At 38.6% G+C, this 26,307-nt stretch overlaps 1 protein-coding gene and 1 long non-coding RNA gene across 9 annotated transcripts in view; one reads left to right on the top strand and one right to left on the bottom strand.

Moving 5' to 3' along the window:
- Positions 1–26,307, top strand: part of NALCN (sodium leak channel, non-selective) — a 325,095-nt gene that overhangs the window by 192,371 nt on the left and 106,417 nt on the right. For all 8 annotated transcript variants that reach the window (XM_045055586.1, XM_045055583.1, XM_045055579.1 and 5 more), the window contains 2 exons: positions 1,805–1,942; positions 15,109–15,183. In XM_045055586.1, the coding sequence (XP_044911521.1) occupies positions 1,805–1,942; positions 15,109–15,183 (213 nt within the window). The remainder of the gene's footprint in view (positions 1–1,804; positions 1,943–15,108; positions 15,184–26,307) is intronic.
- On the bottom strand, positions 1,937–12,862 carry LOC123384860. Its single transcript, XR_006596545.1, has 4 exons — positions 12,814–12,862; positions 9,579–9,841; positions 7,201–7,285; positions 1,937–2,403 (listed from the first exon to the last, which is right to left on the bottom strand). It is a non-coding gene; the product is annotated as an uncharacterized LOC123384860 (long non-coding RNA).

Here is a 26,307-nt window from a genome sequence, read left to right as displayed (position 1 = left end):
TACAGCAGTCTGATATTTTTATGTGAATTGTCTTTGAAATTTGTGTTCCTTGTCTTTGGATGTAATAAATATGTGACAGAAACATACACAGAGGGAAAAAGTAATGTCCTCATTAAGTTTTGGCATTCGTAAGAAGTTAAATGACGCATTGCAAAATCTGAAGCATTTTTCGGATGAGTTAGGACTAATATTCTCTTAGACGCCCTGGCAAAGAAAGTATTATATTGTCTGTCCTTGGCGATGCTGAGTTCAAGCATCAATAATAGCCTACTTCATGCTTACATGAACAAAACACGTTGTAGGTAATGAGGTTATAAAAAATTAACTCAAGGAGATGTTAAGTGTTTCACACATAGACAAAGGATAGGTGGAAAAACTTATCTCCTAGTAAAAGAATCACTTACCAATTAATTGCTCCTTTGTTCAAATGGGTCCGCTTTGTGCTGGGATTGAATGTCGTACTTCTAAAACAGTTAAAATTTAAGTGTCCCTAGGAAAGGAAACTGCTAAGAGTGTGTACTGTGTGGGGTGCAGCCTGGAAACTAGTAGATTCAAGACCTCACTGAACATGGACTTCAATGCTTGGAAAAGAACTTACTTTGGAGTCATAATGACTCAGTGGTACTTGTTACTGCCACACGTTAATAGAGTGACTTTGAGCTAATCACCAATCATCTTTAAGCCTCATTTTCCTTATCTTCTAAAAAAAAAAAGGGCAGAGTAGATTTTCTGTAGGGTTCATTTTGTCTCTAAGATCCTATCAGTATAACAGGGCTTTTTATCTTGGGCCTGTCCATCTCTGTATTATCCTGGACCTTATTTCTTGGAATCTGAGAATCCAATTTACATCTTCATTGTACTAAAGCCTATAAAGACATTTTTAAAGAGTCACTGGATTACAATTGTCACTTTCTCCAGACATCATCATCATAATAAATCCTCATTAAGAAGCATTTATTGTTCACTAATGTATGTAAGATACACGAGTCAGAGATGTACATATAATCATATATTTAATAAGAAAAACTTGTAAGAATAGAACTAGCCAAAGTCTTTGCAGAGAAAGTATGAGTCTTTTAGCTTGGCTAGATTTTGTGGGAATGCTCTATTTTATTTATTTATTCATTTTTTATTTATTTATTTAGGTCTTGGCCTCTTTCATGGTCTTGAGTATGCACCCTGAAAATAATAAATAAAATCATGAAACTATGTTTGTCTTTATTAAGTCTCTTGGTATGGTAATACCATTTAGAAATGTTTCTTTTTTAATGAGTCTTGTGTTTTTAATATAACTGAAATAATTTGATGGATGGGTACTATAAAAGTAAAATCAAGGCTATTATTCTCATATGCCTGTAGACAATCAAATGCAATTCGCTATAAAAATAAGTTGCACTTAGCAACAGAAAAAAAATACAGTTATTTGTAGGAAATGTTAAGCAACTCGTTAGCTTGCTTCGAGGAAAAAAAAGAAAGTCAAATAAAAAGATGTCTTTTTATTTTATTTTATTTTATTTTCTCAACAGTATTTACCACCAACAAGGCTAATATTAATTCAGGGTAATTATTATTAATAATAATTCAGGGTGATTATTTTAGTTTTCCACACTGAATAGTTAGATATCAGGCTTTAAGTATCTTTAATTCTCAGCTCTTTCCCCTCTGTGGAATTAAGGCTGTTCTCCCAATCAATCAGATAAAAATCAATAATATTGAGATCGAAGTCCTCAAACACCACAAACTAGTTTTAAACTGCATGCAAGCCTGAACTGGTGTTTAATGCCTCCATTCTCTTCCTCCATAGGCCTTTATGTCCATGTTCCAGATCCTCACCCAGGAAGGATGGGTAGACGTAATGGACCAAACCCTAAATGCTGTGGGACACATGTGGGCACCTGTGGTAGCCATCTATTTCATTCTCTATCACCTCTTTGCCACTCTGGTGAGTTTAGCATTTCTTGTCAATTATATCTTAGTACCGTAGTGGGGTAAGCATCAACCGGTTTCTGTGGCCTCTTTTCAATGTCAAAACGAGAGTCAGAGAACTAGTGTAGAGTAGTCCGGCCACATGAGGTTTCTTCCAGTCTAAATTTCTATGACTCCAACTGCTTGAGGAACTAGATTCCAGATTTGACTAAGAGGAGGGCTCCATCCTATACGCCAGTGTCTGCCTGAGGGAACACGAGATAAAACATAATGAAATCCCATATTCAAGTACATGGTTAACCATCTCTAAGTGTTCCCAGAACTATGTCATTATTATTGCTGCTGCTATTATTGTTATTTATAAGGTGGGGACACACTCTTCAGTTTCACTGCTTCCATTCCAAAGCTGAGATTAAACTGAAGACCTTGACTCTAGGGTGCAGTTAGAAGTCAGCTCTGTGTTTCTGGGCTGTGTGGCTGAAAGAAACACATGGGAAAAAATTAAAACACAGAGTCACAAATATTGCAAAAAGCATCATGAAAACAAAATACCAAAACCCGGGAAAAATTGACTTCTATCACACAAGGAGAATTTTCTTTTCAATGCATGTGCATTAAACAGAAAGAAAAAGGTTGTGAAATATGGCCTTGACATAGTAAGGGATGTAATTCTCAGATCTTTCTAATGGCCAAAGTACATCCCCTTATAATAAATGTGTGTATATTTAAGAAGCAAACTTAAGCTCTATTATGTTAAAAGTTCTAGTGTAAGGACCCAAAATGTTATCCTTTATCAGAAACACATGAAATTAAAAAAACAAAAAACAAAAAGCCCTGCTGTTGCTAAAAAGCAGAACGTTTCATAATTTCATTCCTAATATTTGGAACAACCAAGGTAGGCAGTGTTCCCACTTTACAGATGATGAAACTGAGGCTTACAGATGATGAAACACACCCAACATCATGTACAGTGTAAATGCTAGACCCAGGACGTTCCCATGTCTTCCTGGTCTCATAGCCTGTGGTCAGGCAGCTACGTTGTTATTTCCTAAGACTGTGAAGTTTAGCATTATCACTGAAAATGTCTTCCTGGAATCAAACCTCTCTCCAAGAGTCACTAAAATAAGACAAATTACAAATGGGCACTAAGATTCCTTCCAATTCTAAATGTGAACTAAATAGGTGCTTCAGAAACTAGATGTGTTCAAGGTTGCATTTGCTATAGGCAGAACCTTTCTTTCGAAAGGGAGCACATAGGTCAAAAAGTGTATAGGGATACATTGTTACATGGTGTAACGTTTTAGGTTCAAACCGTAGAACCACATAGAAATAGTTTTGGCATTTTTTATTTTTTACGTGGGGTGACTTTTAAAATATGCGCAAAAGGAAAGAACCTTCTGCAGAAGGAATGGAGGCCTGGTTTCCAGAGCCAAATCCACCTGCGCCTCATGATATTGGCCCTGAGGGCTTTGCATTCTGTCTTCTGGGACCTTTAAGTCTATCTCATTCATCCATCCATCCATTCATTCATCCATCCACACACCCATTTGTCAATTCAACTAATGTTTATTAAGTACCTACTCTGTTTAAGTTCCTTTATAACTATGGAATAGCTTGGAGACTATCGATCATAGTTAAAGGTAGGATAGATATGATTGAAATCATCTATGTATAGTAATAATCTAATTGTTCTTCTATTAAAACAATATACTTGTTTGCTATCCTCATGGCAGATGTTTCACACAAATTTGATCCTTTAGTGAAAGTCTCACACAATACGAAAGCAAGAAGAAAAATGATTCGGCCTAGTAAACTGTTTATACCAAACCAACGGAACCTCTCTGTTGCGTTGTATCTGAAAATGAGGGTAATGATGCCCCACATACCTACTTTCCAAGATGCCATCTACATGGGAGCTGTATTTTGGGGGATGTTTTAGCCATGGGATAAGAGGGTGATCACAGCTATCACCAACACTGAGTTTAAATAAGATGTTGTGTGCATTTAAAGCTATAGATTAATAAAGGCTAAACATTTAATATGTTCAGATGCTTTTAATTTATAGAAGTAAAGTATTACTGATCAATTTAAAGCATCATTGATGCCCATTCCTAGACCAAGTCCTTCTCTGCCTTAATGTTTCCTTCTTCCGCCCGCACCATGTCTCCCAGATAATGACTGGGATGTATTTGGTATGAATCTATCGTCCAGTTTTAAATCATATTTTACTGAATTTAACATGCTATTAACTATAGGAAGACTCTTATTTTGGCTAACATTAACAAGAAACAACAATTAAACCAAACACACATAGATAAGTTGCATGCCAGTTTTAGACTGTTGAAATGTAAAAATAAACGTGTGTCTAAAAATCCATGAAATGAAGTAGTTTCCCACATATATATGTATCCATCAAAAATATGTAATGTTTTAAATTTAAGGTTATAACCTACAAACAGTTTATACCATTAGTTTTTAAGATTTATATTAATCTTCCAGTTGAGAAGCTATGCTCCAGTGCCCGGATGGCTGTCCCTGGGAGGCATGTCCCTGTACACTTTTCTCACTGCTATGGCCACACAACATGCTGAGGCCAAGTCATATTTGATCATTGTTTCTCTCCTTAAGATCATTAGTAGCAGCAATTTTCAGGGTAAATGGGATCAAACTCCACACACATTCCCCAAATACTGTTTTTGAAATCTTTTTATCCTAATGTACATAAAGTTCATTAGTATATATAATCATGAATATATGGAATATGACTGACTGTCATATTTGTTTATCAGTCCTTCCTGGTGGATATTTAAGTTGTATTCCAATGTTTTGCCCTCACAATGTTGCAACTAATACATGTATACAGTGTGTCCACTTGTGTGAGTGTTTCTCTAGGTTATATGCCAGAAAGTAGAACTCCAGATCCTAGATCCTGCCCAGATGGCTCTATAGCATGGGTCTGCAAGCCCATATATCAAATCTGGTCCACAGGCTTTATTTATACAGCCCTTGAGCAATGCACAGGAGTGGTTTGTGCATTTCAAAATTACTATATAAGTACGCATAGAACATCATCAGTGTTGCCTCTCGGCCCTCAAAACCTAAAATATTCACTGTAGGGACCTGACACTTGCTGAGCCCTGTTCAATGGGCAAGCTATACTAGCTCACCCTCCCAAGTGCCGCAGTTGAGAACCCCATGTTCTGCCTTCCTCATGTATAGTTGACATGGTTAGGCTTAAGATTATGACAGTCTGATGAGTTGGATGGTAGTATCACTTGGCCTTTAGCTTGCATTTTTGCATTTCAGTAGTTGTTGATAAGGGAGCACTTCTTCATATGCTTACTGGCCATCTTTGTGACCCACCCAATCATATTGTAAGTTTTACCTGTTTTTCTAAAAGCTAGTTGGTCTTTTTAGAATGCATTTGTCGGAATACTACATATCCTGTGGGATAGTAGTCCCGTGACTGCTATAGGAGTTGCAAATTTCCTGTTAGGCAGCATTTTGTTATTTCAATTTGTCTCTGATGGCTTTTGACATTATATTTTGACATGGTCAAAACCATCCGTTTTTCACTTATGGTCAATATTTATTCTGGATTCATGCTTAGGAAATTCTTTCCCACCCTGATGTGGGAAAAATATTCTCCTCTGTCTTCTAATTGTTTTAAATTTCTGGTCTTTAAAGAATCTTAACGTACTGCTTGTATATAGTGTGAGCCAGATAAAATACACTGCTGCAAGAAAACTCAAAGGTGTTTCTTAACCAGATTTATGTGAAGTGTTTTAAGCTTTGAGATATTTGGTTGGGTTCTCTGATTATGAAATCTAAAGCCAAAAGGACAACTACTCAGATTTTTTAAATTTATAAATGATTTTTTTTAATGTTTTTAATTTTTTTAAGCTTATTTATTTATCTTGAGAGAGACAGAGCAAGCTAGAGAGACAGAGACAGAGACAGAGAAAGAGAGAGAGAATCCCAAGCAGACTCTGCACTGTCAGCATGGAGTCCAGTGTGGAGCTCGAACCCATGAACCACAAGATCATGATCTGGCCGAAACCAAAACCGACCAAGCCTCCCAGGCGCCCCTATAAATGATTTTTTTTTTAAATCAGAGCTAATTAATTCACTGAAAGAAGGCACTCCACAAGACATGAAATCTGAGTGTCCCTTTCATACTATACTACCCAAAAAGTCTTGGGACCAAAGTCACTTTGCCAGTTCACTTGAGATTTTGCCTAAAACATGATCAGCAGTTGCTCTGCTTTTCTGGACATCCTCCAACCCACAGTCACTATGACAGGCTCTACAATGTTAGCCCAATCTGATTTAGCCCAGTTTTCCTGAATCTCAACTGCTATGTCTAAGTACTAACCTACCTCCTGGCCAGCTTGGCAAAGAGCTCAATCCCTCCCCTTTTTGAGTCTATACCTAGGACAGAAGTAGGACAAGTAAACACTGACCAACCAGCCAACCAACAAACAAATAAAACCTGTGATTTAAGACCTACTGATGCAAGTGATAAAAGGCTGTGGCTTGCCTTCTATTAGGGCCCACATAATACTTCTGATTCCCACTCATTCCAGCCCTACCTGAACTGAAATAGTTAAAATATTGGCAGTAAAACAGCTGGAGACAGTCTGTGGATTGACAGATAAAATATGTGGATGGAGGCCCTAGGCCTGTGTTAAATATGCATCACATCCCCTTAAAATCCAAACACAAGTTAAAATCTCCATTCCATAAGCCTGTCTTTAGGCTTGAACTTAATTAAAATGAGCATTTTTCTTAAATTGTATGCTTCTTTTTGCAAAATACTACAAAGCATTTTAATCCAAATGAAAAAAAAAAGTCCACATAAATATACAAGCTCTGATTTGTTTTTTATCCACCCTGCCAAGTCGTGCTGCACAAGCCAGGGAGTCCCTGATTTAGTCTTTTCAAGGACAGGCATATGCCAGGCAGCAAAATAAGAAAAAAAAAAATGTTTGGCTGCAGTTTGTTCTGGAATAAAAAACAGCAGGCTATTCCATCGCCCCCTGGGGGCACCAATTTGTCAGCCCACAATGAAAATCAAGCTTAAGTGTATAGCAAATGCATATTCATAACCATTATCTATTGTCTCTTTAAAATGTCTCTCTCATCCACCAGGTATTTATTCTGTATTTCTGTCCTGACTGATTGCGGTTTGCCCAGTGCTTGTGAAATTCGTCTCCCCCCCCCCACCCCCCACTTTTGCCAATGATTAGGCGATAAGGGCTATTGAAGACTTACCCAGTTGAAAGACTCTATTTTTTTTTTTTTGCTCAGTGCTTTTCCCTTTATTATTGTTTCAAAGGAAAGCCCTGTGATGTGAATACTGAAAGAGAGAAAATGTAATTAAGCGTTCATTGTGGATAGTCTTTTTGTTACCTTTGAAGTGCTTAAATTAACACAGCAATCTCTTGATTTTGCTTCTGTAGTGGCAGTTTTCTGAGAATAGTCATATTTTGCTGACAAAAATGGCATTCCAAAGTGTAAATTAAATAACTTGATTTTACAGAATTCATTTAAAAGTGCATCTGTGTTGAACATACCCCATTTTACATTGCTCTGATTGCATTTGACTTTTTGTTGACCTGTGTAAAAAACGAGATTGTTTCCAACACAGCTTGTGAGACAACTTAGGATAGTGTGATTCTAAATGGTAAAAAGGAAAAAGAAAAACACGGGATTATGGGGTGTTGACCAGGTGCCTGCTGTGCTCCTGTTGTATGCTTGAAAATAATTTTTAAAAAGGAATTATTAATAAAGCTCATTGTAGAGAGAGAAATAAAACTAAAGGTGACATTTCGGCTAATGGGCTATAGTTAAGCTGCATCAGAAGGAAAAGAAAGTAGTACAAGTTAACTTTGAAGAAGTGGGAAGGGAACGGGGAAGATTTGGAGGACAAGGACAGGACTATATGCAGAGTTAGAAAGAATGCAAAATAGAGGTAGACATTCTCAGCCAAGAAAACCCACTCAAAAAATGGTAAGGCCACCCTCTTTCAAAATAAACCATGACTTTCAGTAGTCTGAGTCATGCTGACCCAAAAGTTGAGTCTTCGGTAGAGGAGAACCTTGTTGTGCTGGGCAAAATGGTCTTGTCACAAGAAAACTGGAGGCAATAACGATACTGGGGAACACACCTGCTTCCGTAATTTGTCAAATTGTGCTAAAATGTGTTCTGGGTAAAAGGAAGGAAAACAGATTAATTGTCTATGGTTGAATGTATAAAACTTAAAACATAGCAAATACCTAGCAAACCCTTAGCTCAGGAGAATCTGGCTTTTTCAGTACAATGTAAGGAGTGAGAACAGCAGTTAGAGAAGGATAGAGAGGCCATAGGATTTAATGGTAGCTGAACACCTGTTAAGACACTGGGACAGGAGCCATATTGAACCCAGAAATGGATGCTTTGAAATCCACTAAGCTAGAAGGTCAAAAATCCCACTAGTATGTTGGTATGTCATTCATAAAAATTCTAGGAACGAGATTGGATGGCCCCCCCCCAGAGATTTAATATGGCATTTTCCCCACTAAATGTATTGTCAATGCTAAAAATATCTTGAGCAAACTAGAAGAATTTGGTACCTGTGATATTTTAATAGTTATTCTACACTTTTTCATTGAAATTGGTGATTTGTAGTGTATCAGTATTGCTCATAAATAAGGAGGTACATGTATTACATCAGTTGTATATTACATAGTAGAACAAATACTTGTGTTGCTTATTAATATAATGGAAAGTTATATAGCTCTGTTAAAAAAGTGACTAGCAGCCAACGCCTAAAAATATACAGATGAACTTCTTTTTCTAAAGCATTGAACAAATTAAATACCACTGTGTTGAAAGTATATGTGTGCCCTAACAAAGCTCAAGAGAAAATGAAAGGATAGACCATTAGCCTCTTTTGCCCCTGAAAGTACATCATTCAGAAAAATTGTGATGTAGTATTCTGTGCCACATTATAAATCCAAGTATTATGTAAATCCAAATATTAAAAAAAAAAAGTAAATAAAGCAGAGCAGGTTAATTGCATAATTTAGAACTGGCCAAGTGTAAAGGTAAAAGCGTTCCGTGGAAATGAGGAAGCTCTTGTGAATCAATGTGGTGAGTCCCTGTAAAAAACCTATCTATTCTAGCAATAACATTTTAATATACACCTGTGAATCACACATATTGGCTACGGAAAACCCTTTGGCACAGCACATGTGGCGCCTGTGGGTAAACACTGACTGAAAATAAGATTCAGACGTCAATGTAATGGGTTCAGATTCCGATAAGCATCACCTCAGCTTTCTATAAAAACAGAACAAAAAAGTGCAGAAGGAAACTGGGAGAACTGGGAACTGTTCTTGCTTTCAGAACTAGGATTTGTCCCCCATTCCTATGACTTTGTCAGGGCGGTGGAGGGGTTGGGGTTTTGGAATAGCCTACACCAGATCAGTGTCCCACTCAGCCCAACTGTGCACAGCACCGGGTCTGAAGGAAAAGAGTGTCTCACTGACAACGTGAATTAAATAAAACAGGAGCCGAGCTGCCACCCTCCCTTCACTTCTATTTCTTTATCACAGTGGTTATTGCCACCTTAGTCGAGTCTGAGAAAAGAACCACAAAGTAATTCTCACCTCCTTGCAATCGGCCACAGCTCAGCCCCGCCTCTCCTGCACCTTCTGTTTCCATTCCAAACAGGCAATCAAAGCCAGACGTCGTCGGTCACCTCTCACTCTAAGTGCCAAGGCGCCACCTTATCACAGTGCTTGGCAACAAGGACCAGGCTAAAAGTCCGTATCCAAATGGAGTTTGGGGAGGAAATGAGAGCTCCACACAGATTTTTCAGTACAGATTCTGCATGCGCCATCATGTTGTCAGGTTAATTAAGCAGCAACACCTAAACAAAGATATTTGTTGAATGAACTTAGGTTTAATGACAGTTGAAAGCAAGCTTTCAACTTTCTTTTACATTATTCTTGAATTTGTTGTCCAAACCCCTCCCAGCGGCTTCGTCCTGTGGGTGTGGGCCTTTCAATCCTCAGAGCCCTTTCATCGAGTTTGCTAGCAAAGCCAAACCTTTTCCTTTTGGAGTCTTGCCTTCTCTCTATCTTGAAAGCCCAACTCCCAGCTACATGGGAAACCTTATATATTTAATTTTTTTTTTTTACATTTTATTTATTTTTGAGAGAGCGAGAGAGAGACAGAGCCCAAGTGGGGGAGGGGCAGAGAGAGAGGGAGACACAGAATCCGAAGCAGGCTCTAGGCTCCGAGCTGTCAGCACAGAGCCCGACACGGGGCTCGAACCCACAAACCATGAGATCATGACCTGAGCCAAAGTCGGACACCCAACCGACTGAGCCACCCAGCTGCTCCAAAACCTTATATATTTAATAGCCCTTTGTCAAACTGTACTTTATGCTGTGTAGTTACTGTTTCAATGAACCAATTTAAAATAACTACATTATGCGTTAAAAATTACATTTGGGAGGACAAATTTAACAGAGAGGAAGCAAATGTCATCACTTAGTGATTATTACAGCCTCCCTCTCATACCTGCCAACCTCCCAGCCTCCCTTGGTGGCATTTGGGCCAACTGCCACCCTTCCATCCTACCTCTCTGGCCTCTGGTGGCAGTGCTCTGTGATACTTAACTGCTCACCTGGCCCCTAATAAGCCACATGTTCCCAAGGCCTTGTCTTTGCTCATGCCACCTGGAAATCCGTTCTCATAATTCTCTTCCTGCCAAAATCATCTTTTCTCCTTAGTATCTTGATATCTTAGTAGCACAGGGTTGGACCCTATCAGTGCCTCACAATCTTAAATAAGTAGCACTCAGAAGACACACCGAGGCCTATTGTCCCAGATCAGCTCTCAGAAATCTAAATGCTCAGATGGCACAGAACTAAATGTGTGATACTCTGATTGGGCTTAGTTTCTGGTCGTCAGTCTTCACATTGGTATGAGCCTCACTCTCAACCCCTGCTCCAACTTTGCTTCACATTCCTCCTTTCTGACAAGGAATGACATTTTCCAGGATGGAGCTTGAGGGAAGCAGGGGGGTGCAGCAGAGGGCGGCAGGCACACTCAGGGGCAGCAGCAGTAGTGGTGCCAACCTGGGCGTGTTCAGCATCCATGACTTGGCCCCCACTTCTCACCAGAACTTGGCAAGAGGTAGCCTTGCTGGAGGCCCTGCATGGACAAGGGGTGGCCTGCACAGAGTTGGAGGTCTGAGAAGTTCTGGAAAGAGAGGGGAGGCCTGAGAGAGCCTCAGAAACAAATCTCTCTCTGTTCCCACCTGGAATGGGAGAACTTCTCAGCTTTCCTGAGAGTTGAGAGCCAGTGCATAGGAATAGCATTAGTGTAAGAGCAATGTCCCAAGCTGGAGACTAGATGGAGAGTAGAAGGGCATAAATGGAGACCCCCAAAAAGATACATCCACATCCTGACTCCCAGACCTGTGAGTTTGGCCTTATTTGGAAAAAGGGCCTTTGCAGATGTAATTAAATTAAGGTTCTTGACATGAGACATCCTAGATTATCCAGGTGAGTCCTAAATCCAATGACAAGTGTCCCTACGAGAAACAAAATGAGGACAAGACACAGGAAGAAAGAGAAGACCACATGAAGACAGAGGTGGAGGCTGGAGCAATGCCATCACAAGCTAACTAGCACCTGGCACCACTGGAAGATGGAAGGCAAGGTTCACCCTCCCCTGGAGTCTCTAGAGGGAGCGTGTTCCTGCTGACAACCTGATTTTGGACAATGGCCTCCAGAACAATCATAGAATACACTTATGTTGTTTCCAGCCACTAAGCTTGTACAACTCATTACAGCAGCCCTAGGAAACTAACACAAGGGGTGTCACTGAGATTCAGATCTTAGTAGGAGCTGCAGGAGCTGAGGTGGTGACCAATTCAGCAGAGGCCCCCAAAACAAGCACTATCACTGTCCCTGAAGGTGGATAGAGGACAGGCCACATGGCCACAGTGGACCAGACCTGATGAGAAGCACATCATTGACCTTCGACCAACAAAAGGAATATTTATTCAAATGTAACTGAGTTTTGAAAGACTAAATTGAATTGATATAGCAAGATGCAGCTTTCAGCCATCAGCACAAATGGAGGGTTTATGGACTAAATTCAATTCATGTGTAGAAATATCAAGAAAATTATTTTAGTTTTTGCATATCTAAGTTTATGACTGTATATTTTCATACAGGCTGCACCAAACCACAGGGTTGTTGGGAGAAGATTAAACAGAAAAGGCGATAGCTGCAATTCGTTGAGCTTTTGTTGTTTTATCCATAATATTTCACAGACAAGGGCCCTGAAACTCAGTGTCTGGTCGCTAACTGAGGTCTCCCACCACAGTGCTCTTTCTCCCAGGCCGCCCACCTACAGCAACCCAGTTGAACTGTGAACCTCATAGCAGTGAGCTCAATATCATATTTATATTCCTGACCAGGCAGTGTCTGACACATCGATGGAGCCCAGTCAACTACTTGTCGAATTTAATCGAATAACATAACCTCACTGTCCTTAAGTAGCCTGCCATCTGTCTGGTGTTAGGAAAATCATTAAAATAAAATATCCTGCCAACCCAGAAAACATCTCCATCAAGGTAGACAAGAAAGAAAACAGTTTTATTATTGAATAATCACTAAGCCAGACGGCAGTGGGCATCACAGGCAACCCACTAAAGAGACCACAAAGACAAAACAATTTCACCTTGTATATATATTACATCTGTGTTCTCAAGATGAAAATAGCTAGGCCTCACATAAGAAGACTTGACAGGATCATTTATTAAATAGAGTTCCCCCTAAATTCACCTGGTAATTGGGGTGGCCATCTGTGGTAGCTAATTACCTTTATCTAGAAGAAAAAGAAAACTTCTCATCTCTTCAAGACAAGTAGGTACTTTTGGAATGTGGAGCCAGGTTGCTAAGTGACACTCCCATCGCTCCCTGCCCCCCCCCCCCCCCCTGCCCCAGAAGAAGGGAGAAGGGAATGATAGATAGGGTGCTGTTTGGCTAGTGTTTATATATCAAAGAGGTCACCCCCCTCCCAAGAAAACCATTCTTGGGTTGTAAAATAAGTGCTGTGTATACATCAAAGGGGGAGGCGAAGAATCTACAAAGTCATGTTTTCTAAAGGAAATGCTCTAAGAAAAGGAAGGAGAACAGTCACTTTTATCATGGAGGAAATTTTTTTTCTTTTTAGATTCGTGTTTGTCCTTTAGTGGGGAGATAGGAAAACTGGTTAAATTAGACACAGCAGCGCCTGCGTAAGTGCCCGATGAGAAATAGAAATGGCGAAGGATGGCACTTCCTCGAGGCAGGAGACCCTCTGGTGGGCATCTCTGAATTTGGAGTGAGATTGTAGGGGAAGGTAGATTCCTCCTCTGATATTGCTGTTGATGAAAATATCAAGGTCAGGCAAGGGGACTACACTTCAAGGGAACTATGAATGGTCCTGTTGAGAATAATGTCTGGTTAGAGAAAGACTAATGTATCTGTGCCCAGATACCCATGGTGTGGCAGACATGGTGACATCAGTAAAAATCTGTCATCTAGATGATTCTGTATCTTCTTTAAGTTCTGGTAGGATCCCAAAGGACATGGCTTTTAAACAGAAATATATTGGCACTTCTCCCAAGCCAAGCATACACTGTCAAAATTTAATAATATTTGGAAGCTTTTTTCTCCTTGTTATATACCCGTGGAACTTGGAAAAGAGCTAGCTATTAAATTTTGCATAATAAATCTCTCTGGTACTTAAAAGTCATGACTGAATTGCCTTAACTTTTTTACCTTCTTGCTTAACCCTCCAATATTAACAGATGGGAATAATTTCTTAAGAGGGAAATTGAAAGGAGGAACATAAATTAGGGATGAAAAAGATTATCAAATGAATGTGGAACTTTAGAGACTTGAAAAGGGACTAAATATTAAATATTTTTAAAAATTCTACTTTTTTGTTGCTTTCTTTTACTTTAATTTACCCATTCCAAAAAAGAAGCATGCGCTTCTTTTTTTTAAGTTTGTGAAATGTGGTGAAATACAAAGAAAAGGGGAAAGACTGTTTTTCACAAAAGCAGGCATCATTAACATCTCTAAAGTGCCTCCTTCTAGCATTTTCTCTATTGTTCTTCTTTGTTTCTTGTTGCACTTCTACCATGTATACTGTTATTTAATGTTGTAATGTGAGCATTTTTTCAATACTATTAAAATTCATGAGTGCATTAGTTATTTATTGCTGTATAATAAGTTATGAACAATTTAAGAGCTCACAGCAATAAACATTTATTTCTCACTTTTTCTATGGGTCAGGAATCTGGAACAGGCTGAACTGAGTGATTCTAGCTCGGAATGTCTCATGAGTTTGGAGTCAAGATGTTGATGGGCTGCAGTTGTACAACAACTTGACAAGAGCTGGAGGACCAGTTTCCAAGATGGATCACTCACATGGTGGGAGGCTTCAGTTTATCACCACATGGACCTCTCTTTAGGCTGCTTGTGTGTCCTCATAACATGGTACCTGGCTTCCACCAGAGTGAGTGATCCAACAAAGAGTAAACTGAAACCCACAATGTCTTTCGTCACCTGGTCTTATTAATAAATCGCACACAATCATTTCCGTAACATATTCAATAGACCAACCATATTCAGCTTGGGAGGAGGCTCACAAGAGTGTGAACACCGGGGGTCCTCTTAGAGACCAGCTACTACAATGGGAATTTTTAATGGTTGTGTGATTTTTGTAATAGAGACCTGTATAATTGTATTATCTGTCTGTCAAGCACCTTTGTATATAAAGCTTTTTATTAATACTCCAAATTATTTTCTTGGATATAGTCTCAGAAGTGGGACTGTTGAGTTATAAAAAAATATTTCTTAATTTCCATTTTAAATTGGTTTCATAAAACAAAATAATATTTTATATTATTTCAGTTAGCATATGCATTGCCTTTAACATATTCATGATAAATACCTGAAAATTCTTATGCAGTGCTTCACAACTACATGTTCATTTTTCATTTAATGCATTCTATATAGTGTATTTTTTTAGGCAGAAATTCTATAGCATATATATGTATATATATATAGTATTTTGATACTTACGGCATGTGGGTTTTTTCATTGTTATTTAACCATTTTATAGATCCTCCTGAGTTTGTTTGTTGCTGTTATTTTGGACAACTTAGAACTTGATGAAGATCTTAAGAAGCTTAAACAAGTAAGTAATGTATGGGGAATTCTTTAACTCTGAATTTTAAAAAATAAGGGTAAAATATGTGCTTACAGATAATGTTATCGATAGAGCTAACTTCAAAGTAAGAAAAATAGTTTAATAAATTAAGGCAGTCTATGTTGGCAGAATTTTCTTGTGTTTGACTTTTATCCATTATCCACAAAAAAAAAGTTTTCTTGGCTCTAGAATTATCCTAGGAATATTTTTAAATTACTCTTTTGAGTAAAAGTAAGATGCACATAGTATAGGAAATTGGACTGGTGGCTGTTCCCCTTCTGTCATTACATAAAGGTTGTTTGAGAATGAAATGCTTCAGGGCCAGATTGCCATTTTGCATAATTGTGTGTAATACCCTTGAACATCATCATAAAAATATTAATCATCAACTTGCCTGACCTCTAGACACTAAAAGAGAATTTAGTCTTGGTGCCCATAGTCATTATAAGAAATGGAATAGAATAAATGATCAACTGTGTGCCCAGTTATGTATGAAAACAGATTGGATGTTATGGCATTGATAATCATACCCCAAAAATGTAAATGGAAATGTGTGAAGGTTATATGGCTGATGGCAGAAAGATGACAGGCATGATGGACCATTCTCATAGTTTCTGTTACATGGAAGATGCTTGGCATACATATATGGTTCTATCAAAGAGTAGAGACCCTTTCAAAAGTAGAGTTGGTGTGAGTGAAGGTCAGTGGATATTTATTGCAATATAGTTGGCATACAATGTTGTATTCGTTTCAGGTGTGCAGCAAAGTGGTTCAACAATTCTATATATTATGCAATGCTCACCACAAGTGTAGTTACCATCTGTCACCATACAAAGTTATTACAATATTATTGAACATATTCCCTATGCTCTACTTTTATCTTCATGGCTTATTTATTTTATAACAGGAAGTTTGTACCTCTAAATCTCCTTTATTAACTTTGCCCTCCCCCCCCGCCCCAGCAACTACCAGTTTGTTCTCTGTATTTATGAATCTATTTCTGGGGTTTTTTTTTGTTTGTTCATTTGTTTTCTTTTTTAGCTTCTGCGTATAAGTGAAATCATATGGTATTTGTCTTTCCCTGTATGACTTATTTCACTTAGCATAATACCCTCTAGCTGCATCCATATTGTCACAAATGGCAAGATCTCATCCATTTTTGTACCTGAGTAATATTCCATTGTATATATATACTGCCTCTTCTGTATCCATTCATCTATTGATGGACAGTTGGATTGTTCCCATATTTAGCTCTTGTAAATAGTGCTGCAGTAACCATAGGGGTGCGTACATCTTTTCAAATTAGTGTTTGTGTTTTCTTTGGGAAAATACCCAGTAGTGGAATTACTGGATCATATGGTAATTCTATTTTCAATTTCTTGAGGAACCTCCATACTGTTTTCCAGAGTGGCCGCACCAGTTTGCATTCCCCAAAACAGTACATAAGCGTTCATTTTTTCCAACTTTGTTGTTTCTTGTGTTTTATTTTTACGTTAACCATTCTGACAGGTGTGAGGTGATATCTCATTGTGCATGTCCTTGATGATGAGTGATGTGCAGCATCTTTTCATGAGCTGGCCACCTAGATGTCTTCTTTGGAAAAATGTCTATTCAGTTTCTCTGGCCATTTTTTAACCAGATTGTTCAGTTTGGGGGGATGTTGAGTTGTAGAAGTTCTTTATATGTTTTATATTTAACCCCTTATTGGATGGATCATTTGCAAATATCTTCTCCCATTCAGTAGGTTGCCTTTTCATTTTGTTGATGATTCCTTTTGCCATGCAGAAACTTTTTAGTTTGGTGCAGTCCAATAGTTTATCTTTGCTCTTCTTTTCCTTGCCTGAGGAGGGAGGTAAGATATTCTTGGATCACACTCCCCAGCACTGCAAGAATAATAATTGAGATGTTAATGAAAAACTAAGGCTAGAAAACAAGTCTTACCTGGAATTATAAGAAGGCCCTATACATTCAGAATTTTCAAATTGCATCTGACTTGTCTTTTTTTTTTAATTTTTAATGTTTATTTTTGAAAGAGAGAGAGAGAGAGACAGAGCACAAGCAGGGGAGGGGCAGGGAGAGAAGGAGACACAGAATCGGAAGCAGGCTCCAGGCTCCAAGCTGTCAGCACAGAGCCCGACAGCGGGCTCAAACCCACAAACCGCGAGATCGTGACCTGAGCCGAAGTCAGACACTTGTCGACTGAGCCACCCAGGTGCCCTGGGTTTTACTTTTTATTTAATGAAAGCAAAGACAGACCTATTTAAAAGGTTTCCTTGTCATTTGCATATCCTAAAATCACTTTAGGCATTTCATCCTTTTACTTTTGTTTATCTCCAAAGTCTGTGCTTCTAACCAAGGGTAGTCAACAAAAGAAAAATATATATATATTTGATAGAAAGGATGCCCACTGTGAGCATATCAAGGAAGGATTTAAGTGTTTTCCTGTGCTTCAGCTACACAAGCAAAATGGCCCTCTGGGCATAGTGGAAATGATTTCTTCCAGATCTTTTCAGTTTGCAGCAACAGTGACAGATTATTCAAATGAGAGTTGGGAACTTCTCTTCTGCCACTGATGCAAATGCTTTATGCAGCTTCTAGTTATTGAAGAAACATGTAATTAGTGAGTTCAAAAGTGAAAACTGACCCATATCATTAGACATAACCAGTGAAAATCTGCTGTTGGATAGCCACCTTATCCTTGCTTTACAAATCTGGTACTTAGATGTGGATTTTCCTGTGTACGTTGCTTACCGTACATAGATTTTTAATGTCCTCTTTCTGACGACATAAATATGTGTAGTCTATAGATAAAATGAAAACTATTTTATTTTCTTCAAATTGGTGCTACAGCCAGGTTCAATATGGTTTTAAATAACCATTGGCCAATTAAAATGCCATATAATTCCAGCCCACATTTTTTACTAGAAAGAAGTAAAATAAATCTATAGGCAATTTCTTTTCAAGTTTGTGAATTCAATCCTACTAATATTTTTGCAGTAAAATTCAAACCTACTAATATTTTTGCATATTATATATAGGTAATATATATATATGTATCACACACACATTTTATCTGACCCCAAGTGAAAAACCAACAGTAAAAAAATCAGGATTTTAACTGACATCTGACTTTCTTCTTAGTTTATACAGTTTTAGTAAACTAGACGGGGCTTTGCTTTAGGATCTATCATTAGTTATAAAATGGTTTTTGTTTAATCACTTGCTATATATTAGTAATGCTCTGTATTTCTGGAAATTCTATATATCAGAGCTAATTATCGGATTGTACCAGCCTACAATTTCAAGTATCTTCTTTGAATATTTAGAGATATCCGAGCATTGAAAATCCCAACCATAAACAAAACGGCAAACTCATTTTCATTAGTACTTTTCACATTGTTCTTTGGCCATGACTGGACTAACACTACATACCTATTAAATTTATCAATTAATTCGTACACTAATTGCTGTGGACCAAAGATTATCACACTAAACTAAAATGTTTACTGTTTTCTTCCATTTTGTATAAGAATATTTGTGTTTCATTACTTTCTACAAATTACATCATTTTTATACCCCCCCCCCCTTATTTCCAGTCATCTTGGTCTTTGAGATGAGGCTCATTTACATAGTTTCAAGAATACACTCACGTACACCCACACACTCCAATGTACACACACTTGTATGTACTTTCACACACACGTGCATGTAATTATGTGAATACCAGAAATGGTAGCCTGTTTTTCAAAGCTTCTTACAGAACTCCATTACAAATGTTACCTGAAATCCCGATTTCATTTTCTGTGTGTAGCCTCAGCCTTCAAGGGTTTAAATTCCTATACTCTATTTTTACTATTCCCAGATAGAGAATAGAATGGGGAATCTGTAAAAAATGTTTGATTTTCTTAATGTTTTAAGTTCCAGAAAGCATACATACTCCATAATCTGCCTTTGTTCAGTACAAACCTTTTTTCATCATTTATCCTTTCTGCCACTAATCTGTAGGTTCCTATAGCTATAGTAACATTTGTCAGACACTTTCAGTTCCAGGTGCTGTGTATGTTCATTTATTGAAGTTTCATGGCAACCATGTGATGTAGGTATTATTAATATATCCATCTTACAGATGGGGAAACTAAGGCACAGAGAAGTTAAGTAACTTGCCTAAGGTCACACAGTGAATACATGGCAGAGTTAGGATTTGAACCCAGGCAATTCAGACCTAAAGCCCAGGCTCCATGACTGAGTCACAGGAAAGCTGTATCAATGCCAAACATGAGTCATGCCTGTTGTGGAATGTTAATTACTCGTCTATAAATAATCATGTTTTATATGGCAGAAACATCAATATATATTCATGAAATAACTTGGTGTGAGGGGCAGTTTTCTGAGGAACTGAAGTGAATCAAGCAACCCAGTCATTAAAACTATCCAAAATAGTTCTTTGTTTTCCCTGGGAAAGCAGACGATCTAATCAGAGCCACAGGAGTTAGGACTTTTGCAGCAGGTAAGAGCTCAGAGGCTTACCACTCGGTACACGCGACGGCAGACTCTGCCCAAGGCACCTCTTCTCTCAGTGACCTTCTGGAGTAGCGATCCTCCTTAGACACAGACACAGTGTGCTTGCAGCATATTACATTTCAGCGATGCCTCTAGAGATTTTTAATGTGTTTTATTCTGATTGTGGTCAAAAAACAATTGTGTTAAAATGTAAATGCTGGTTCCTAGACATTTTTCAAGAGTAATAGAAACAAGTGTGAGTCACCTCTAACATACAGAGGCTAAATATGAAACACTAGACAAAGCTATTAGAAAGAGAAAGTCTGTTCTCATGCTTGGGAGAGGAAATATGACCTTGAAGGTGGACAGGGTAGGAGAAAGCTAAAAGGTACGGTGAAGAAACTAGAACAGAAGAGAAGAAGGAAGAAGTAAAGTAAGGTGCTAGAAAATCATTCAAGATATGAAATCAAAGGAAAGAACACAGATTATGACTATAACACAGGGATGAAGGGGGAGCAATGGGGCCAAACCCTGAGTTAGGAAAGTGATAAAGTCAAATTGCCAGATGGCAAAGGACACCAGAACCCTTCAGGGAGAAGCTCAGGGAAGGCAAGTCAACACAACCAACTGTTGGTGGAATCCTGGAATCACATTCTTCTCAAGTACAAGCATCCTAGATCTCTTTTCCAGATGACTTTCTGGTCACCTCCTTGGACTTTGAGACAGTGGCTTCCACTTAGGGACCATCTTCAGGAGAAGAACTCTTCAGGAGAAAGTATGGAGCCAGCCACCATTTTTAACACTTGAGGAAGCCGAGAGAGAGTTGTGTGTGCACCCAATGTAAGACCAGATGTGCTAACTCAAATGCCAACTTTAATACTTTTAGTTGGAAATCTGCAAATCAAATTCTAGGTGGCAGTGAAGCTTCCCTAATGCTAATGCTCTGAAGTCTCTTCATAAATGCCTTCATTTTTTTAAAGTTTATTTACTTTGAGAAGGGGAAGGGACAGAGAGGAAGAGAGAGAATCCCAAGCAGGCTCCACACTGTCAGTGCAGAACCCGACTTGGGACTTGATCTCATGAGCCATGAGATCATGACCTGAGCCGAAATCAAGAGTTGGATGCTCAACTGACTGAGCCACCCAGGTGTCCCCCCTATATGCCTTCTTTTAAGGGAAAGGAGAAAGCATTGAATTATTTATTACTTAATAAAGGTATTTTGAAACAGAAAAGTGTCTTTTTTTTTAGTAGAATTCAGAGCAATATACTAAAAGGGCCCCTTGGGGACACATTTGGACAGGCTCTAATGTAAGTACCCATTCCCACCGCACCTCCTCTCCACGGTATCACCAACATTGTGCCTTGATAGCCACTAAGGTAGCTTTATTTTTTTCCCTCTTCAAAATAAATAATGTTCTAAAAAGTCATGACAGTGATGCTCCATATGAAACTCATTTTTTGCTTTCCCTGTGTGTTGCATATAAGACTCAACCGATTCCTGGAAGCAATATAGCAGTAATGATCCTTTCATAGCTCCCATACCTAATTAAATAGAGACCATGCTTTTCTTATCACCACCCTGAACCCCAGCCCAGACCCTGGAGATGGAGATAGATATAGATGCAGATACAGATACAGATACAGATATAGATATAAGTAAAGATTTAGACATGTAATGGTTTTCTATATAAGACCAGAAAATTGACTAGAAATGGGGTTGTCCATGAATGTGTGATTGGGCTGCTGAGAAGCCAAATCAGTTTGCATAGAAGCTAAAAATCTCCTTGACCCAATGCTGTCCTCTGAACAGTAGTTCCAGGAGACGATGACTTTGATCCTCGGTGGTGCAGCAAAGACACTAGAGGTTGTAGGTGTTTTTGCAAACTTTGAAAATGGGGAGGCTCCTCACAGCTTTACTGATTTTTGCAAATTCAGTGCAAGACAGATATAAAGGGCTTTCTTTCAAGCAGTATAAAATTCATTCAACTATGAGGGGGAAAAAAACCCACAGAGAAGCCTCAGGGAAAGAATCATTGGAAGGGGAAGTATAGATAGTCTATTTAGATAAAATTCCATCCTCTGAAATCAAAACTGTTTCCCCAGTGTGGTATCAAGTCTCATTTGAATTCTGGTTCAAACTTAATGCTGTTTGGTCTTTGGTGATGTCCACTGCATAGTGGGGATGGACGTGTAGAGGAGCTTTTCTCTCGTATAAGTGTGATTTAAAAAAAAAACATATTCTCTTTAAATGTGAGCTCTGGGGTCGTGTTTCTCGTTAGCCTTACCTGGGCGCTTTCATTTTCATGTCTGCCTTGTGTCCATACTGAGGTCCTTCCAGATGGAGGGCAGTTGCATGGAGACAGGGTATTGGGGAGTGTGTGATTCGGCTCAGCACTGGTTGCTGTCTCCTGATCTGGGTCAGGCCTTCAGTCTTCCTGGTTTTGGGTCCATGAGTAAATTTGTTTAACCAAATGTAACATAAAAGAGAGACATAACTGCTGTGCTGGTAAATATCACATACTGAAAACTACCTCATGCAAGGTACTCCATGTTAAATTATTGCATTTTATGCTGGAGATTACAGACACAGAAACTAACACTCAAAGGAGTATATTTCTTGCCTAATTTCATACAGTTTGTAAGTGGAAAAGACCTGGGCTCTCTCACTCTAATCCAATGTCCTCACCAAAGGATGTCATGATGCCTGCTCAGAGAACCAGTTCATTCATTCATTACGAGATGTGAGTCTAGAAAGTGGGTTAGATGATGTACTTACATCTATGGATTAGCATATTCTCTCACTGTGGGTGTATACACTGAAGGTCAAATCATAATCAGAACATAGCATAATAAGCCAGGAATTGGTATGGGGGGTGGTGAGGGAGGAGGGCTGTGTGATTCAAATATGTAATGGCATCAGGCTAAGGTTGTATGAGGTATCCCTTTTACAGATAGGATGTTACTGCTCAGAGACTGTATCTACTCACTTCGTAATCTGGAGATCTGAGTACTCACCTATTATGCTTCAAACATTATGTTAGGGTCAAGGAACATAATGATGACCAAGATACTGTTCCTGCCTTAAGTCACTTGTGAGATGGTGGGAGAAAGTGACATGTAAATAGATGTTATGAGGGACTTGGGGAGCACATAGGAGCCATACCCAATTTTGATGATGAGATCAGAGACATTTTCTCACAAGTATGGTGTAGACTAAACTCTGATGGTCAAGTAATGCCTATCCAGGTGAAGGGGGTTAGGAGAAAGTGGCATGAGGAAGGGCACTCAGGACCAAAAGAACAGCAGGCTTTTTCTTTTGGCAAGAAAAAGCACAGTGTTTTTTTGGAGGTCACTTGAAGTTCACTGTGTTCACTGACTCAAGTGTTGATCAAGGGAGAAATGGTAAGCTGGAAAAGTAAGCAGGAAATTGCAGGTGAAAAGTTGTGAGCGGTGCTGAGCATTTAGGTATTATCCTGAGGGCATTTAAGCCCAAGAGTGACATAATGTTCCCTACATTCCAGCATCAGCATGGGGAATAGACTGAAGGGACCTAATGATAAGAGCACCATTGCTGAGTCAGACAGTGATCGTGGCCTCAACTAAATGAAACTGAGACCAGGGAACATACAGAGGTGGTGGAATACAGAGGAGAAAATACAGTGGGTAGGATTTAGTGACCAGTTGAAGTAAGAGCAGAGCAAAGGCAGGAGACCAGGGTGTCACCCAGGTTTCTAGATTGTCCAAGGTGTGCCAAGACAGAGATCACAGGAGAAGGAAGAAATTGGGTTTTGTTTGTTTTATTTTGGAGGACAGAGGCTGGTCATATTTTCCATGAGATGCCTAGGAGATATTTATGAGACAATTTCTATGAGTAGCTAGAAGATTTAAAGCTTAGATAGAATATTGGGACTGAAATAGGTATTGGGTAGGAGCAAGAGTCAACATGCAAGTGGTAATTTAAGCCTTTAGAAGTTCTGAGTTTACTAGGGGAAGAAAGTCTCCTGAGGAACAACAAATGAGTCATATAAGCCAAGGAGGAAGAGCCTAAAATATGAACAAGAAGTCACAGCCCAAAACATAGGAGCAAAATCCAGAATCTATTTGTTGTCAAATCCAAAGGTAAAAGTGTTTCAAGAAAGAGGTCATGGTTAACAATGTGAAAGACTTCAGAGAGGTCAAAAGTTGTCATTATAGAAAACACTCCTACTTATAATAACATCAGGAAGAATAAAATACTGAGGAATAAACTTAACCAAGGAGGTAAAAGATTTCTACACTGAAAATGACAAAACAATTGCTGAAAGAAATTACAGAAAATACAAATAATTGAAAAACATCTGTGTTCATAGATTGGAAGATTGAATATTATTAAAATGTTCATACCACCCAAAGTTATCCACAAATTCAGTGCGATCCTTATCAAAATCCCAATGTACTTTTTTGCAGAAACAGAAAAACAAAATCCTAAAATTCCTGTGGAACCTCAAAGGCCCCCAAACAAGACAAACTAAATTGAGGCCTCATGTTCCTTAATCTCAAAATATATGACCAAGCTACAGTAATCAAACAACATGGTACTGACATAATGACAGACACGTAGATTAGTGGAACAGAAGAAAGACAGTCCAGAAATACACCTTCATATCTATGGTCAAATGATCTTCAACAAGGATGTCAAAACCACACAATGAGGAAAACTGGATGTCCACATGCAAACTGGATCCTTACTTTCCACTATATACAAAAATTGACTCAAAATTGATTAAAGAACTTAATGTAAGACCTAGAACTATAAAACTCCTGGAAGACAACATTGCAAAAAAGTTTCATGACATTGAAACTGGCAATAATTTCTTGGATATGACATCAAAAGTACACATAATAAAAGCAAAAATAGACAAACGGGACTTCATCAAACTTAAAAACAATTGTGAATCAAAGGAAATAATCAACATAGTGAAAAGGCACAGTCTGGAATGGTAGAAAATATGTGCAAATCATGTATTTGAAAAGGGGTTAATATCCACATATATAAAGAATTCTACAACTCAACAACAAAACAAGTAGCAAAGTATTTGGATAGACATTTCTCCAAAGAACATATAAGAATGTCCACAAACCATATGAAAAGATTCTTAGCATCATAATCATCAAAACCACAATGAGATTCCACCTCACACCCATTAAGATGGCCCTATTAAAAAGCTAGAAAATAAAAAAAAACATTGGCAAGGAAATGGAGCAATTGGAACACATATACCCTATTGCTGAGAATGTGTACCCACTGTGGAAAACAGTATGAAATCCTTCAAAAAACTAAAATAGATATGATCCAGGAATACCACTTCTGGGTATATATCCAAAAGAATCAAAAGCAGGGTCTCGAAGAGATATTTGCAAGCCCATGTTTACTGCAGTGTTATTCACAATAGCCAAGAGGTGGAAGCAACTCAAATGCCCATTAGCAGATGAATGAATAATGAAAATGTGTTGTGTATACATACAGTGGAATATTATTCAGCTTTAAAAAAGGAAGGAAATTCTGACACATGTTACACATGGATGAACGTTGAAAACATTAGGCTCAGTGACTTAAGCCAGTGACAAAAAGAGAAATACTGTATGATTCCACTTCTGTGAGGTTCCTGGAGTAGACTTGTTCATAGAAACAGAAAGCAGACTAGTGGTTGCAAGGAGCCAGGGGGAGGGGGCAGAGGGTAGTTGTCATTCAATGGCTATAGAGTTATAATTATGCAAGATGAAAAAGTCCTAGAGATCTTTTGCACAACAAGTGAATGTAGTTAACACTGCTGAACTGTACCTTAAAAATGAGTAAGATGGTACATTTTATGTTATGTATTTTTTACCACAACTTAAAAAAAAAGTTTTTAATGAAAAAATGGTAGGATTACCTGGGTGGCTCAGTCAGTTAAGCTCAGGTCATGATCTCATGGTTTCATGAGCTCGAGCCCCGTGTTGGGCTCTCCATTGACAGTGTGGAGCCTGCTTGGAATTCTCTCTTCCTCTCTCTCTATCCCTCCCCCCTCAGGTGTTCTCTCTCTCTCAAAATAAATAAATAAACTTAAAAAATTAAAAAATGGTGATGATATTAGCAGTAAGGAGGTGGTAAGTGATGGTGATGACAGTAGGGCTCAGGCACTCGGGTGGAAGTTGGGTTCTAAGACATGAGCAGTGAATGACAGCTAAAGAAGTGAGGATGAATTGCCGATCCTTTCTTCTTAGACTTATCATATTCTAAGCTTCCAGACAGACCACTAGTTACTGGATGATTCTTAATGTTTTTAAGTATGTCACCACTATTTACTATAGGACTACCCAACCTTTTTTTCCATTGTGGCGTGTTAGAGAGTGATGTTTGCACAACACATTGGATCAACAGCTGAGAATCTCAGGCAGTTGGAGTCATGAGATCCAGGATTCCTGCTGCTCCAGGAAACACTTAGCTGCCCAGGGGCCAGAGGCTCAATACCCTAAAGAAACTACAAATCATTAGCAACTGGGGTTTGGGAAGTGGTATTTACTGGAAGCCTTTGATGTTACTCAACTCCACTTGAAGCCACTCTCCATCTTTTAGTCAGAAATGACTCTTCA

The sequence above is a fragment of the Felis catus genome, chromosome A1 (assembly GCF_018350175.1).
Source record: "Felis catus isolate Fca126 chromosome A1, F.catus_Fca126_mat1.0, whole genome shotgun sequence".
Taxonomy (NCBI): Eukaryota; Metazoa; Chordata; class Mammalia; order Carnivora; family Felidae; genus Felis; species Felis catus.
Note: the sequence above shows the minus strand (reverse complement) of the source record. Positions and strands in the feature narration are given on the sequence as shown.